This window comes from Chenopodium album, chromosome 14 (assembly GCF_948465745.1).
Source record: "Chenopodium album chromosome 14, dcCheAlbu1.1, whole genome shotgun sequence".
NCBI classification, from domain to species: Eukaryota; Viridiplantae; Streptophyta; class Magnoliopsida; order Caryophyllales; family Amaranthaceae; genus Chenopodium; species Chenopodium album.
This window is the reverse complement of record NC_137847.1, coordinates 42164552-42181347: the sequence shown is the minus strand read 5'-3', so window position 1 is coordinate 42181347 and position 16796 is coordinate 42164552. Positions and strand designations below refer to the sequence as shown.

At 33.3% G+C, this 16796-nt stretch overlaps 1 protein-coding gene across 8 annotated transcripts; it reads left to right on the top strand.

Moving 5' to 3' along the window:
* The first annotated feature begins 200 nt into the window (after nt 1-200).
* On the top strand, nt 201-7556 carry LOC145580256 (uncharacterized). 8 transcript variants are annotated; one of them, XR_014099357.1, is made up of 5 exons: nt 202-665; nt 1501-1599; nt 2212-2305; nt 6343-6429; nt 7268-7556. XR_014099357.1 is itself a non-coding variant. In XM_081637676.1 (3 exons), the coding sequence occupies exons 1-3, from the start codon at nt 513-515 to the stop codon at nt 5889-5891; spliced, it is 588 nt and encodes a 195-aa protein (XP_081493802.1). In that variant the 5' UTR covers nt 201-512; the 3' UTR covers nt 5892-6333. The 8 variants fall into 8 exon arrangements, 3 of the variants coding, with proteins under 3 accessions (XP_081493802.1, XP_081493803.1, XP_081493801.1); XR_014099355.1 differs by having other exon boundaries at nt 204-665; nt 1458-1599; XR_014099358.1 differs by lacking the exon at nt 2212-2305 and having other exon boundaries at nt 1458-1599.
* The last annotated feature ends 9240 nt before the right edge of the window (nt 7557-16796 follow it).

Genomic DNA, 16796 nt, shown 5'->3' with positions numbered 1-16796 from the left:
TATTAGTAACTAACATAGATAATGCGGGTTATAAATAAATTAGTATTAATAACTGGCATAACAAAGGCCAATTACAAACAATAGGTCAATGATAGGTTGACCAACTATTAATAAGGGGCATAAAAAAGACCAGTTACAAATAATAAGTCAGACTTTATTGACCTTATTAATTGTAATGGGCTTCATCATGGTTGGTTACTAAATGCTCTCGGTTTTTATTTTTTTATTTTTTTTGAGAAAGAATCTGTATTCCTCTGTCTTCCTCCAACCTTACTCTTTTTTCACACACACCCTTAATTTTTCTCTCTCCACTGAAAATCCTTTGAAGCTCCTCCGAGGCTCTAAGCCTCTAAATCTCTATTATCAAAGAAATCAGATTTGGTTTAATCGGCGGTTAAGGGTCGGATTTCAGATTATCCCAAAAGTGCAAGGCTAAATATTCACCGTGTTAGGGTTAGGGTTCTAGTTTCCATTGGTCGGTGAGATTAATTTAATCTATCCTTTCTCCATTAATGAAGAAGAAGAAAAAAACGAGTAGAAATCGGGTTGCATTTGTATCTGCTTCAGCTGCTACTACTTACACTGATCCTTACCAAACTCTTAGTGTTCATCGCGGATCGTCTGAATCTGAGGTTAAGAAGGCTTTTCGACGCCTTGCTTGGCAGGTAATTGCCTTTGAATTCTATCATATTTGTGATTTTTTTAGTGTTTTGTGAAATTTTGTCCATTTTTTTTTTTTTTTTTGTAAATGTGATTATTTTTAATTGAAATTCTATTTTTTGTAAATCTTATTGTGGATGCCTAATTGCGAATTTTCGGAAAATTATTGGTTTCTGCTTAATTTATGACATTTCAGCAGTATCTTATGTGCTGAATAATTATGTTACTTGCTCTAAGTTAATTTTTTTTTTCCCTGTTAAATTTCGTGAAATTTGGATTTGGTTTAATGGTTAATCTTATTAGATATGTCTTATTTTGTAAAATTTCATGGATTTGGATCTAATTTAAGAGATTTCTGCAAATTTTAATTTTAATTTTCTGCAAATTTTTGTGGAATTTAAAGTATTAAAATGATAAATCTGATTGGATTTGTATAATATGGTATTTAGAGTATCATCTAGATGTATGTGGAGGAGATAATTGCACCATCACTGATTCTTCTAGGCGATGTTGATCCTTGTGCTTTCAGGTCTCTTGATGATTACATTGAAAAATCTTAGAAGGTTTTGCATTAGTACTTTCACTGTCTTATATCTCTACTTCAAGCAACTTTATAATGTAATACCTGCAACTACATTATTGCATACATAGGTCCAATTACTCTAAGAAATCAATTTTATACTACTAGTGAAGCTAGATGAGTATCTAGTGCTGTAGTTTAGTCATCTGTACTATTATGAAAATTGTAATTGATGATCTTTTTAGCAGATAACTGCAATTCATCTATCTTTTCACAGATTCAGTTGTGTAGCTAACTAGCTATTATTGGCACAACCCTAGGCATGAAGGTGGCTAGTGCGCGGGTTAGGCTATTGGTCCATCCTATCTTGCATGAACCAGGACCAGATCACATAAGTCCAATTAGGCGCTAGCAGTCTGGTTAGTTCTGTTCACAATAATCTATGCTTAATTCAGAATTTAAAACAGCCTTAAAGATAAAAGTTCCTTTGCTTTTATTAAAAACATAACTGAATTGACAACTATATAATAAGAATGTTAAGGAAGAAGCAATGGAAGCATAGTATGATCTAGATGAAGGATTTAGATGAACTGACTGATTTAAAATGGGGTTTATGGAAGGATTATGGGTTAGGATTTTGGGAAGGTGCTAGCTAAAATTAGAGATTATTCTTCTCATTTTAATCCATATATGACAAACTGTACATTCTGTAGTATGTTGGTTAAAATATATTGCTACTTGTGATTCTTTGTTTCAAGAATTCTCGGTTGAAGATGTTTGTTTCATACTATCATGCTTTCAATCACTAGTAGAAAAAATGAATACTCCCTTCATCTTAATCAACCGCTTACATGTCTATTATACATAATTTGCCCATATAGCTCCGAACGATTGCATTTCTACAATAGTTTCTCTGGTTATTTTTGTTTGAATCTTGTCATGCATATTGGTGTTTTATTTTTTTTACCTTCTCTATGTGACTACATTTTGTCTAATTTCCTTTCTCATTTTTTCTAATATGTTGTTGGCAGGTCTTCTTCATCTTTAAAACTAAACTAGGCAATAAAGGGCAGATAATAATTATCAAAGTTATAATTGGAAACAAATATGTGATTCGAAAAACAGGTTGGTTAACTAATTTATATATTTAAAATCTATATGAATTAATAGTCCTGCTTCTGCTTTTTTCAAACTTTTTGGTGGTTTCTTCTAGTTAACTAGTTCATACATCATGTAAGTGAATTACTTATGTTAGTTGCAGGGCCGTAGCATGGCCAGGGCAGGTGGGGCGACCGCCCTGGGCCCCCAAACCAAAAGCCCAACTTCTGTTTAAGAAAAGGCCCCAAAATAATTATGTATAAAAAAATAAAATAAAAAAAAAAAGAAAAAAAAGAAAAACTAAGGAAGAAGCGTGAGTTTCAGAAATTCAATCTCCATATTTTTCGCTGTTCAACCTTCTTCCTCCCTAATTTTTCTCCCAAAATATTCACTTTCCTAAGTGAATTTGATTTACCCAAAAAAAAAAAAACTGCCATAAATTTAATTTTATCCCCTTTTTTTTGGTAAATTTATTTTTCAATATGTATCTCAATCCAATTTTCGGTCAGATTAATCCCTTCTTCTACATAATTATGATAAACGGTAATTTTATCCTTCAATTTTCAAAGGAAATTTATCTATTTATATATAATTCTCTTTGTAAACTCTACTTTATTCATCTAAATCTTTTCTTTCTATTAAGTTTTCATCTGTACAATTGGGGGAAAAATATTAAGTCATTGATTGGTGTTGTCTACTTGTCTGGTTGTTTAATTCAATTAATTGTGCTAATTGGCTAATTGCTTCGACTCGTTTGACGAGAGCTACGGCCTACGAGTTCATCATTCAATGCTATGGAGTACTGGAGTAGTTTGCTAAGGTAATTTCTTATCTAACTTTTTAATTTTGTACTTTTTCATTCTTAAATCATAATGTAATTATGTAATTTTATTTTTATTTGGTTAATTTTACTAATTTTTTTTGTTTCAATTGTTTTGTATTTTTCAGATTTGATTACTTGAAATGACACTTGTTTGGAGTGCAAATTGAGCGTACTAAGTCTTTTGTTCAATTGCTTCAATAATCAGGTGTTTTTGTTCTATTCTATACTTATTAATTTATTATTGGTTTTGTTTTAAAGAATGTTGCCTAGAAAATATTTATCTGGTAATGATAAGAGGAAAAAAAGAAAACGGACAGAAGAGTTAAGAGAATCTCTTAAGGGTTCCATTGACAAATTTTTTACTAAAGTAGTACAAGTAGAAGAGTCTCTAATGAATTGGGTGAAGATGAAAATCATGAACAATTCAATGAGAATATAAATAATGAAAATATTGATAATGAGGCAAATGAGCCTAATGAGGATGCGACTAATATGAATGAACAAACGAATGTACCAAATACATCCGATGTTAATGATGTTGGCAATGATCAAGTAGTCCCTCCTTTAGATATTTATGATCCTAAAAATTGGGGTAATCTTGACATTAAAGGAAGGGATATTTTGATAGAAAAAGGACCTATTAGAGATTTGAACCTTGTGTTTCCAATTGATAACAAATTAAGGCATTTTTCATATGCTTATTATACTAAGAAGTTGAGTAATGGTGAGACTTTTGATAGAAAATGGTTGGTTTACTCAAAATTAGCTGATAAAGTATATTGTTTTTGTTGTAAATTGTTCACATCTCAAAATAACAAAACTTTTTTAGCAAGTGATGGTGTGAATGATTGGAAACATCTTGGTGAGAAACTCAAATTACATGAGAATAGTTTTGAGCATGTGACTAATATGAACACTTGGTATGAAACAAGAGTGAGATTAGAAATGAATAAAGGCATTGATAAAGACTTGCAAGAGTCAATTTCAAAGGAAAAAGAGCGTTGGAGGCAAGTCTTAATTCGAATAGTTTCTATTGTGAAATGTTTAGCTAAAAATAATTTAGCTTTTCGTGGATCTAGTGGAAAACTTTATGATGATAGTAATGGTAATTTTTTGGGTTTAATTGAAATGATAGCTGAATTTGATTTGGTAATGCAAGATCATGTTAGACATATTCAAAGCCAAGAAATTCACAAACATTACCTTGGTCCTCAAATTCAAAATGAGCTTATTTCTCTTTTATCTCATGGTGTTCGGACTTCAATAATAAAAATAATAAAAGAGTCAAAATATTTTTCTGTAATCCTTGATTGTACCCCTGATGTGAGCCATCAAGAACAAATGACTTTGATAGTAAGATGTGTGAATGTATCAAGTGATAAAGTCAATATAAAAGAATTTTTTTTAGAATTCTTAAAAGTAGATGATACTTCTGGTTTGGGACTTTTAAATGTATTGTTAGATGTATGTAAGTCCCTTGATTTGGATATTGATGATGTGAGGGGGCAAGGTTATGACAATGGCTCTAATATGAAAGGGAAACACCAAGGGGTTCAAAAGAGATTGCTTGATATTAATCCAAGGGCTTTATATATGCCATGTGCTTGTCATAGTCTTAATCTCACTCTTTCTGACATGGCACATTCTTGTGTTAAAGCTATTTCTTTTTTTGGAATTGTACAACGTATATACACATTATTTGCACATTCCACTAAAAGGTGGAAGATTTTAGTTGACAATGTCCCGAGTTTGACTGTTAAATCTTTGTGCAATACTAGATGGGAGAGTCGAATTAAGAGTGTTAAAGCTATAAGGTTTCAATCTCCTCAAATAAGATTAGCTTTGTTGGAATTGTATAATTCTAGTGGTGATGATGCTAATATTGCTAAAACAAAAAGTGAAGCCGAAAGTTTGGCTAATTCTCTTGCAAGTTATGAATTTTTACTTGGCATGGTAATTTGGTATGACATTTTATTTGCTGTTAACATTGTGAGTAAAAAGTTGCAATCTAAATCCATGAGTATTGGAGCTACAATGAACGAAGTGCAAGGTATGATCACATATTTTGAGAAATATAGAATTGAAGGGTTTGAATCTAGTTTGAATACTGCCAAAAATCTTGCACTTGATATGGATATAGAGCCAACATTTCCAACAAAGCGTCGTATCACTAGAAAAAGACAATTTGATGAGAATGAGAATGATGATAATGATGAGGAAATACAATCACCCAAGGAATCTTATAGAGTCAATTATTTTTTGGTGGTTGTTGATATTGCAATATCTTCTTTGAAATATAGATTTGAGCAATTGGAGGTGTTTGATAACATTTTTGGTTTTTTATTTGATTCAAATAGGTTGAAATCATTGGATAATGACGATTTAAGAAAATCTTGCACAAGTTTTATGACTACCTTTACTCATAATAATTTTTCGGATGTTGATGCAGATGATCTTTTTTCTGAATTGAAAGTGTTACAAATGACTTTGCCAAATAATTTGATGTCAGCATCTGAAATCCTTGAGTTTGTCAAAGCTGCAGATTGTTATCCAAATGTTTCTATTGCCTATCGAATCCTTTTAACTATGCCGGTGACAGTTGCATCTGCTGAAAGAAGTTTTTCAAAGTTAAAGTTACTAAAAACCTACTTGAGATCTTTAATGTCACAAGAAAGGTTGAATGGTTTAGCTACTTTATGTATTGAAAAAAATATGTTAGAACATATCAATGTAGAAACCATTATTAGTGACTTTGCTTCTAGAAAGGCTCGTAGAAATATTTTCATATGAACGCTTAGGCTTTGATTTCAATGTTTTATCTATAGGAAATTTGATGTTATTAAAGATTATTATGCGTAATAAAATATGTATTTTTTTGCCCACCCAAATTTTATTTTATTTTAAAATTCTATATGTGAATTAGGGCCCCAATTTTTGTCTTCGCCCCGGGCCACCGAAATTTCTGAAACGGCCCTGGTTAGTTGTCGTATAGATCTTAAACCCTTTTAATGTTGATTTTTCTAGAGACTAAGATAATCTGCTTTTCTGATAGAAGTTTAAGGATAGCTTATTAGTCATACGTGTTGATAAGTTTCTGTTGTTCATTGATAATTTTATTTATTACAACTTATACAATTTAATTAGTCCAGGATAGAAAAAATTAATAATGTACAAGAAATAGAAATAAACTTGAATACTAATGGATATACCTATCATTTATTTATCATTCATTTTATTGCAGGATGTGTTGGGCATATATAGTTATCTTTTCTTCTCAGGTTCATTAAGCTTCGACTTCCTTAGCGATTGCAAGGGTAATTTGCAAGAGGTTAGTGATCCTTTGTTTGTGTGCACAAATTTCTTAAATAAAAAAACTCGAAAAAAGAGACCATGATAAATTGAGTAGAAATGGAGTGAAATTTGAAGTATAATCATGTAATTCTAATTAGAAAAGAGAAATAAAATATTGGTTCTTGAGTTTTTAGGTAGATGAATGAAAATGAGGTGTTGAAAGTGTTAGTGTTTAAGTAAGCATTCTGATGTTTTAGTCAATTTCAGCCATCAAATGTTCATCTTATGAGTGAAGTGTTCTTTCATCACCCCTCTCTGAACCCCTAGCCCCGGACAACTAACTCTATCTTATGTTTTTTATGCCAATGTCGTCATAGATTTACATGGTAAGGCAAATAAGCTCTTTGTGTTGTCTAATAGAAATATAATTTAGCTACAACTTGAAATCATTATATGTACTTTTTAGGTTTGTTTCGTTGTGTCATGTATATTGTAGATTGAGTTCCTTGGTAAGTTGTTAAAACTGCAAGGCTGTAGTGGCAGTGTGGCTTGTTTGCATTGTCATTGGTGCTATCAGGTACCTTGTTTTTTCTTTGTCCACTCCTTTTTTGTTGTTCAAATTAATTTTAGTTTATCTATTTTCTTTTCTAACTCTAACTTTTGCATGAGATCGTTAACTTGATTCTATTCACATAACATTTAGACACTCTTAATACTCAATGTTTTGTAATCTTCTCAAGATTCAATAAGTTAAGAAATCCATTATCACTATTTGAGTAAGTCAAAACTTTTATCGTTGGAACCTTTTAAGATATCCCATGAACTCATATTCTAGAAATTATTTAAGATTGGTCTTTGTGATAACAATTTGGCAGGTTGGTTTTGGATGCAAGGTTCAATATTATTTCAAGCTTATTTTACAAGCACCTTCAAAAATGTGAACGACTTATGAGAGGATGATTTCTACAAGCAATTCTCAGATTGTTCTGTTTTAGAAATCACAATAATGTTCTGTTTTGTTTAGTTCAAATCACCTCTTATCGCTCTGCTCTTTTAAGATGACATACATGTCCTTTGTAGTTGAAAGTTGGTGACATCTTTGTAATTTACAAGTACATCATTTTCTATATTTATAATTGATGATGTAGATCAATGTCAATTAAATTGGACTTTACGTGGTTTAGATTAATAATCATTGTATTTATTATTGTATAAAAGTTGGGTTAATAATTTATGGTGCTTCACATTAAAAAAAATAAAAAATGTAGCGTGGGTAATGGCAGTAGGAGCATCTGTTACTACTGCCATTTTAATTTTTTTTAAATAAAATAAAATGCTATTCCTAACCGGCGTTAAGATTTGCCAATTACTAATAATACCCTAATTGTAACCGGCGTAACTTAATGCCAGTTACGAATAGTATGCTTTCTAACTTGGAAAATAAACTTGTTGTAATTGGCGTTGGGTCAAGCCAGTTACAAATAGTACATTATTTGTAACTAACATTAGCCAGTTACGAAAAATTTTCACTAGTTGTAACGGTGGCATTCGCAACCAACAATGCTAGTTACGAAAAGTCAATTTCGCCAGTTACAAATAGCCTTTTTTCTACTAGTGCTAATTCTTTGGATCTAAGCTTATCAAGCAATGTAAACTTGCATGACCAAATCTCTTATGTCATAATAGAGGATCATCCTCTATAACACTAAGACATGTCAAACTGCTGCTTGGAACCTCGTTGAGAACCACAGTATATGTGTTCCCTTTACGAGTTCCTTCCAAGATTATGTTCCTAGTGTCATTGTGGATGATTTTACACTTATTGGAAGTAAAGCTAACAGAGTTACCTTTGTCACAAAATTGTGAAATACTTAACAAATTGTGTTTGAGACCCTCGACCAAAAATACATTATCAATAGCATGAGAACTTGACCTTCTTACTTTTCCAATAGCAACTATATCACCTTTCATATTATCACCAAAGGTCAAAGTCCCACCATAGTAAGCATCCAGTGAGAGAAATCTAGTTTTATCTCCAGTCATGTGCTTAGAACAACCACTGTTGAGGTACCAAGTGTTGTTCCCCCTCACTAGAACTTGCATGAAGAATCAAACGTTAGTCTTAGGAACCCAGGTTTCCTTGGGTTCTTGTGTAACAGATGTAGAATCAGTTTTCTTAACCCATATCTGTTCTACATGTTTCTCATTCTTCAGAGTGCTTTTTTCTTTCTTAGGACATTTAACCTGCTTATGTCCTGTATTACCACAAAAATAGCAAACAATACTACTAGGCAGATCTACATACTTATTTTCTTTCTGGAACTTCTTCTTGAAGCCTAAGTCTGAGCATTGGCAATCCATTCTGGAACTTTATAGTCTATGTGTTGCTTGCCTTTCCTAGCTCTTTCAAGTTCCCCCTCAAGTCTTGCTTTATCCGTTTTTAATTCTTCCAAATCAGATTTTAGTTTTTCAACATTCGGATAATAGACAAGTTAAGGAACTTCAGAGTTAGGAGTATCTCCACTGAGTTATAATAAAGACAGTTTCACATTTAAAAGTATGTTATCATGTTTCAGTTTTTCTATAGTTTCTTTTAGATTAACATTATCATCAAAGAGACTAAAGAATTTGTTTTGAATATCAAACTTCATATTGTCTAGCCATTCACCGTGTTCCTTGTAAGTTAATAAGGCCTTGTCACTTTGCTGTTTTGCTTTATGCAATTCTTTTAAATCCTCTTAAACTTCCAAAACAGCACATATTAGTTTCTCTTTAGAAAGATGTTTTAATTCATTAGGAGAAAACCATACCTCAACCTCGTATTCCTTTAGTTTGGCCTTTTCATCAGTTTTGGCCATTAAACATAAATGTGTAGTTTCTTCTGAAGGTTGGTCTTCTTCTTCTTCTGAATTTGAGTCTCCCCACGCAGCCATCATAGCCTTCTTCACATTCTCCTTAGAGAAGTAAGGCTTATAGACTCTGAATTCCTTGGATTGATCTTTTCCTCTGACCTTTCCTTTGTCACTTTCCTTAAGTGGACAGTCTTTTATGAAATGATCTTTTGAGCCACACTTGAAATAGGTAGTGTCTTTGGAACTTGTAACCTTCTTGTTCCTATCAAACTTCCTGTTGTTCATCACCTTCTTGAACCTACTTACTAGCATCGCCATCTCTTCCTCATCAACTTCAGATTCTTCTAAGTCTTGTGCTTTAAGAGCAAGACTCTTGTTCTTGGAACTTTCAGCATTGGAACTCAGGTGAAGTTCATGAGTCATCAATGAACCTGCCAGCTGTTCCATGTTGAACTTTGTAAAGTCCTTGGATTCCTGCATTGCAGTAACCTTGGATCTCCATCGTTCATCTTGTGGTAGACTCCTTAATATCTTTCTAGCCTGTTCAACTATAGGAATGTGCCTGCCAAGGGAACTCATTTCATTACTTATATCATTAAACCTAGTAAACATTTCTTCTATGGTTTCCTTAGACTACATTTCAAACCTCTCATATCTAGACATTAACAAATCAATTTTGGAACGTTTTACCTTGTTTGTACCTTCATGAGTAACCTCTAGTAGATCCCAAATCTATTTAGCAGTCTTGCATCCCATGATTTGATTATGTTCATGGGGTCCAAGTCCACAATGAAAATATTTGATAGCTAAAGCATTTAACTCAAGTTTCTGATAATCTTCCAGTTTAGGGACTACCTCGTTTTTCTCATTGGTTGAAGTTACCTCAAAATCACCAGTTTCAATTACACGACATGCCTGGTAATTTTTAGCCTTGATGAAGATTTCCATCCTGTTCTTCCAGTATGTATAAAACTTACCATTAAACATAGGTGGACGTTGGGTAGAGTACCCTTCTTCAAGTTTCTCCTTGTAATTCATCTCTCCTCAGGAACTTACTCAGCAAAGTTATCTGCTTGCACGTGAGAACCGTGCTCTGATACCAATTGTTAGTTGAGACGAACACTACAAGAGGGGGGGTGAATTGTATGTGAGTTTCTAGTGGCTACTTTTCTAGAATATAAAAACCGAATTTAAAGGAACTTGCAATGCACACAATATTTTACGAGGAAACCTTCCAGGGCCCAACTGGAAGAAAAACCTCGACCCTTCCAAGGGATTTCCAAAACCAAACCAATTCACTATAATAGGGCGAACACACAAGTTACAACCTATTATACTCAGACCTTTACTCACAAGTTCCAGACTGAACTTGCTGCACAGTAGGACCCTATCCTACCCAACCTAAGTCCCTAACTTAGATTCTCTCGTACTCCGTGAGCAATACACACTCAGCTTCAACCTAGAAGCCTACACAACTGTATGCAAGGATAAGTTACACACACACCCAAGAACCCAACTAGTACAAAATTTAGACCCTTTGTGTACGAGAGGTAAGCTACGCATGAAACCCGAAACTAATATGACAAAGTTATGAACTTGGCAAACTCACAGAATAATAATGAAATGGGATTTCTACTATTTATACAAGACTTGCTCTTATAGAAATTAGGGTTTTCAAAAGATAAATATGTTAATATACCAAAATCCCAAAACACGATTTTATGTAAATCATTTTGAAAGAAAATCTTTTTGGAAAACTTATCAAAGATAAATTATCAAAAGAATAAAATCTTTTCTTAAAAACTTATCTTTTTAAACTTTCCTATTTTAAGAAGCTTGCCAAGCTCTTTTGTCACGTTTCTAATAAGTCTCATTCGTAAACCTAACAATCATATTTACAGTAAATCTAAAAGATAAAAACTTAACAAAACTAATTTGCTTCGCCAATATTCTGTAATCTAGGATACTTGGGCTTCACGCAGTCCAGAACTAAGTTCCTGCTGTCACTTGCACTCCAGTTCTGAACTGGAACTTCGCATGCCAAGTTCTACTAGAACTTGTTGTCTTCAACGCTAACCAAGTCAACACTTTAACTTGCTGTCTTCAAGTTCCTATTAGGGAACTCGGATAGTTCTTGTTAGAGAACTCTTCTTCTATCTTGTTTAACCTTTCCTTGAAATCTCTTCATGTCTTCTTAGATTAGGCTACTCTTCCACTTCCAAAGTCTACTTCACTTGTTCTAATTGTAACACTTAGAAACACCTTTATTAGTTGAAGTTTTCTTAGTTTAAGTTCATCATCATCAAAACCTTTAAGCTTCAACACATTAGTTCTACAAATAAAGGAGTTAAGGGCAAAGATTGCGTATCTGGCACCAGTGCTTGGCAACAAATATGTTTGGTAGTTTTCTACGCCTTGAGACATTCACCAGATGATAATTTTCCACGTCTCGGGAATTTGAACCACTATGCTTCAAGCGACCCACTGGATGATACACTACTAGAATCCGGGCATATTGCGACATTTTGATTACAACGGCCAATAAAATTGTCGTAAAAATTGAAATTTACAACAGTTTTTTCTAGCTGTCGTAAATTTACGACAGTTTTACATCCCGTCGTAGAACTACTATAGTTTTAGACTATTTAAACAGTCATTGGGTATCTAAAATAAAGGTAAAAAAGATTAAAATATCTACGACAGCCTACAAATGTCGTAAAAATGTTACAATACGACATTTTACAATACTGTCATTAGTAGCGACAACTTTTAGCTGTCGTAGAACACATTTTTTTAAAAAAATAGTGGTATATAAACCCTTCCCACTCTCCCAATCTAACTCTAGCCGCCCATCCTCTATCTTCTCTTTCTCTCTCCCTTATCTCTCTTTCTGGATCACGTACCCTAAATCCTTCTCTCTCTGCTTTCATCTTCTCCTTTCATCTCTCTCTGCTTCAAGCCTTCAATCTCCTTCTCTGATCTCTCTCTGCTTCAATCTCTTTCTCTTTTCCTTTCTCCTTTCTCTAATAAGATGTTTAAGCTATTTCATTTTTTTTCTTTTTATTATCTTTAATTTTTTTTTGATAAATTCAACTTGATTAGACCATGAAATTCAACCTAAGTTACGAACTACACCATATAATCGACAATGGTTTCAAAGCTAAGGGTTTTTAGGTCAAATTTGACCATGATAATTCCAGATCTGGAGTTTTCATGGTTAAATTTGACCATGAAAGCCCGTAGTAGATGAAATTTGGTATAGGTATGTTGTTTTTTGTGTAATTTTTGTTTTTGTAGTTGTGGTTTATGTTTATTTTTGTTTATTTGGATCATTTTTCTATTATGCCGATTTATTTTTGTTATATACGGTTTTAATGGCTGATTTTGTTGTATTTTGTTGTTTAATTTCGTTTTTCTTGGTGATTGTCGTTTATTTGAAGTTTATTTCGATTTTTTTGGATTCATTTCGTTTGAATTAACTTAACTATTGTTTTTGGGTTTAACATTATTATTGTTTGTGTTTGTTTTCATTTATTTTTGTACAATTTGATGAATATTCAGGTACTTGTATTTTTATTTTTTAGTTTTTTGATTTTTTTTGGTTTAATTTCAGATCTTGGGTTTATTTTAGGTATTTTGTGTTTTTCTTGATTTAATTCGATGGTTTACGGTGGCGGTGGGTAGTTTGTGATGGCGGTGGGTGGTTTACGAAGGCAGTGGGTATAAGTTCGTGAAAGCAGTGGGTGGTGTTGATGGCTTGCGGATGGGCTACTTTGGGTGAATGGTTTGAAGGACGGCTGTTGTAGCTAGGTTAGGAAGTTCTTTTTTTTAAATTTTTTTTTTTTATTTTTTGCGATGGATTTTTACGATGGCCGACCGTCGCTAAAGTTAAATTTTGCAACAGTTTCTTTGCTGTTGTAATTTTGCAATGGGTTTAAGATGTCGTAGAGTAATTTCAACGACAAAATACAAAATTGTCGCTGAAATTAGTAAAAACCATCGTAATAATTTTTACGACAGTCAAGCTGTCGTAAAAATGAAATTTTACGACAATGCTTACTGCGACAGAATAATTACGACAACTGACTGTCGTAACTAATTTTTGTGACAGTTTTGGCTATTTTTACGACAAATTTTGGTTGTCGCAAAATAGCTTATTTCTTGTAGTTATAATCTTCCACGCCTCGGGAGTTTTATCGTGAACCATTACGCCTCGAGCGACCCATTGGATGATAATCTTTCACACCTCGGGAATTCTATCATGAGCTTTTACGCCTTCAGCAACCCACAAGTGAAAGATGACAAGTTTCCATGCTTCGGGCAACATGTCGTAGACTCCTACGCCTTTGGCAGTCTTCTTAATGATGATTTTCCATGCCTTGGGATGTCTAATAGTTTCCACGCCTTGGAGTCCTATCGTGAGCTTCTACGCCTCGAGTAGCTTGCAAGTGAAATTCTACTATGTACCCACGCGTTGAGACACAATCGCCAACTTCTTTGCCTAGAGAGGTGTGCATCGATCGACAATTTTTAACGTCTAGGGAAAACTTTTCTGATAATTATAAGTCTCTACACCTCGATAAACTTGCCATATGAATCGTCCACGCCTCGAGACACAATCAATTTTGTCAAATCAAAGCTGTTTTGTTTGACAACCTCCACATCTTAAGGAATGCCATCCAAGATTGCTACGCCTCGAGCTTTCTTCTCAAATCGGGTGACAACCTTCACATACTAGGGAACACTGTCGAAGACCACTACGCCTCAAGCCGTCTTCTCAAATCAAGGTGGCATCTTCCACATCTTAGGAAATGCCGTCGAAGACCACTATGCCTCGAGCCGTCTTCTCAAATCTTCTCGTCTTCAAGCCTTGGAAGTGATAGCTTTTTACTCCTTGGAAAACTTGCGTCTTTCCGCTAATCAAATTGCCTTAAATCTTTTGTAAAGGTTACTCGTCAGTCAGAGATTTAGTATACCTGCATCTACATTTTTGACTATATGAATTTGCTCATGTTTGTAATTATCTTGAGGTTAACCGAAGGCATGGCGTTACTCAACTTATTGTGTGACTCAATGTGTTTAAATTAACTCGACTCAACGCGTTTTGATATGTGTGTGAAGACTTAACTTGATGTGATGACACTACATGACTCAATGTGCATGCATAAAAACACATTGCCCAACCCATCCAAACAAATAAAATTTCGGGTCAAAAAAATATGCCCAAATCCGTCCAAAATCGGGTCGGGTTAAGTATAATTAGGTCTATAAAATCTTTACAAAAAGAACATGATAATACATTAAAGAACATATATTTTCATGGTTATTCAGGTGGTTGAATTTAACTTTTTTTTATATACATACATTAAAGAACATGTTGTATAATGTAAAGGACATATAGTTCAAACTCAAAAAATATTATAATCAAACTTAAATATGCTCGCGTTTTTTATAAAATTTCAATAATGTTCTTTTTTTTTTTCGCCAATGTTCTTTTAAATATAACTAATGTTTTTTCCGGATACACCAACCATGCATTATTTTTCTCCCGTCTTTCATTTTCTTTTCGTCAATAATTTACACTTCATAAGTCCCAATACCCACGTCATCAATTCACATCAGTAAGAAATCCCTATCTTAATAACCTTGTTAGATTTTAACTTTTAAAGTTATAATACACCCACAGCCCACACGTCCAACTTTATATATACTCTTACCATACCAACTTTTAATTTTTATGTAATTATTAATTAATTAATTAATTTTAAAGAAATGTTACATTAATTATCTGATTAAAGATTATTACGAGTATTATTTTAGTTTTAGAATCCCCGATACAATTAGATAATTTTCATTATTTATGATGAAATCAAGATCATCCAAATAATTATTGAGGTGCAACGAACGCAAAAAATGTTTGGTGCGGGAGGCTTGGCTGATATATTTTACTCGTTGGCTGATATGTTTTTTGTGTTGGCTGATATGTTTTTGTGTTGGCTAATATATATTTTTTGTTGGCTGACATGTTTTTTTTTTTTTCCCTTTGTTGGCTGATATTAGACATAATTTAGCTTATATGTTTCTTTAATTGGCCAATATATTTATTTTGTTGGTTGATATGTATATAGTAGTTGTTGGCTTATATGTTTCATCTTGTTGGCTAATATGTTTATTTTGTTGGCTTACCTGTTGCTTTTGTTTGCTGATTTCATTTCTTTGTTGATTGATACGCTTCATTTGTTGGCTGATATGTTCATTCTATTGGCTGATATGTATCTTTTGTTGGATGATATATTCCTCTTTGTTGGCTTATATGAATCTTTTGTTGGCTGATATTCCTCTGGTTGACTGATACGCTTTTAATAATGTTTGATATGTCCCTAATGTTCACTGATATTAGAAAATCAATTGGCTGATATATTCATCTTAATAGCTGATCTAATGTGCATCTTTTATTGGCTAATATTAACAACATACCCACAATCATTTCTTTATCATTTCTTTCTCTATCCTCTTTCCCCTCTTCCTCTATTTCTTTCTCAAATAACCCACAAATCCACGCCACCCATCAATAGCAGCAGCACCAACTCACCTTCGTTTCTCTCTCTTAATTTGTTAATAATGGTAGATTTCATACATTAACATGCATTCTTTCTCTCTCCTCCTCCTTGAATCTCTTTACCACCGCACCACCAAGCATCACGACCCCTCCCCTGCTGCTGCCTGTAGGTCAGCACCCCTCCCCTGCTGCTGCCCTGCTACGAGCCCCCACCATCTCTCACCTAAAATTGTAGCCCAAGCGAACTCCACCGACCAGCCGCTGCTTCAAATGTAGAGTTTAAATCGCCGATCGTAATCGTCGTTGTTGTCTTCATCGTCTTTGTCATCTTCAGGTCTTCGGACGCACAAACGCTTGGGTGCGAGTGGACGCACCCAATAGTTTGCGATAATTATTTTAGTTAGTTTTTGCTGCAACTTTCACCTTTCACTTAAAAGGTTTCCTTAACCTTGTTAGTTGAACTATTGCTAAAAGCTAAAATCTATAATGTCAATGGATATGATTTAGAAAGTAGATCACAGGTAGAATAATATATCTTAGCTTGTTAGGGAAATATTTTAGGTAATGATATCCATAGCCCTTAAGTTATCTATCCCTTTACCGTCGTCTAGTTATAAAGACATAAATTAATCATTAATTTGCCCCCTTGCATAATATAATAAAGAAAATAAAATATCTTAATACTCCGTGCATCAATGATACTAAAAAATAAAAAATAAAAAATTAAGCATAGAGGATACTAAAATATAAAGGATATTAAAAGCTTAATTATAGTCCTAAAGGCTACATAATCAATATTCTTTTTTTGTTCAGAAGTTTGTCCGGACTCATTAATTAAATCTACTATAATGGGGCGTTAAAATTTGGATAGCCGATAAATCTATTAATTATCACTAAAACAAAACGTGCTGATGCCATCAATCCCTTAAAGTGCCTTACGTGTCAAGCTCTCATTAAAAAATTTCCCTCTAAATTTACTTATGATGTCATCAA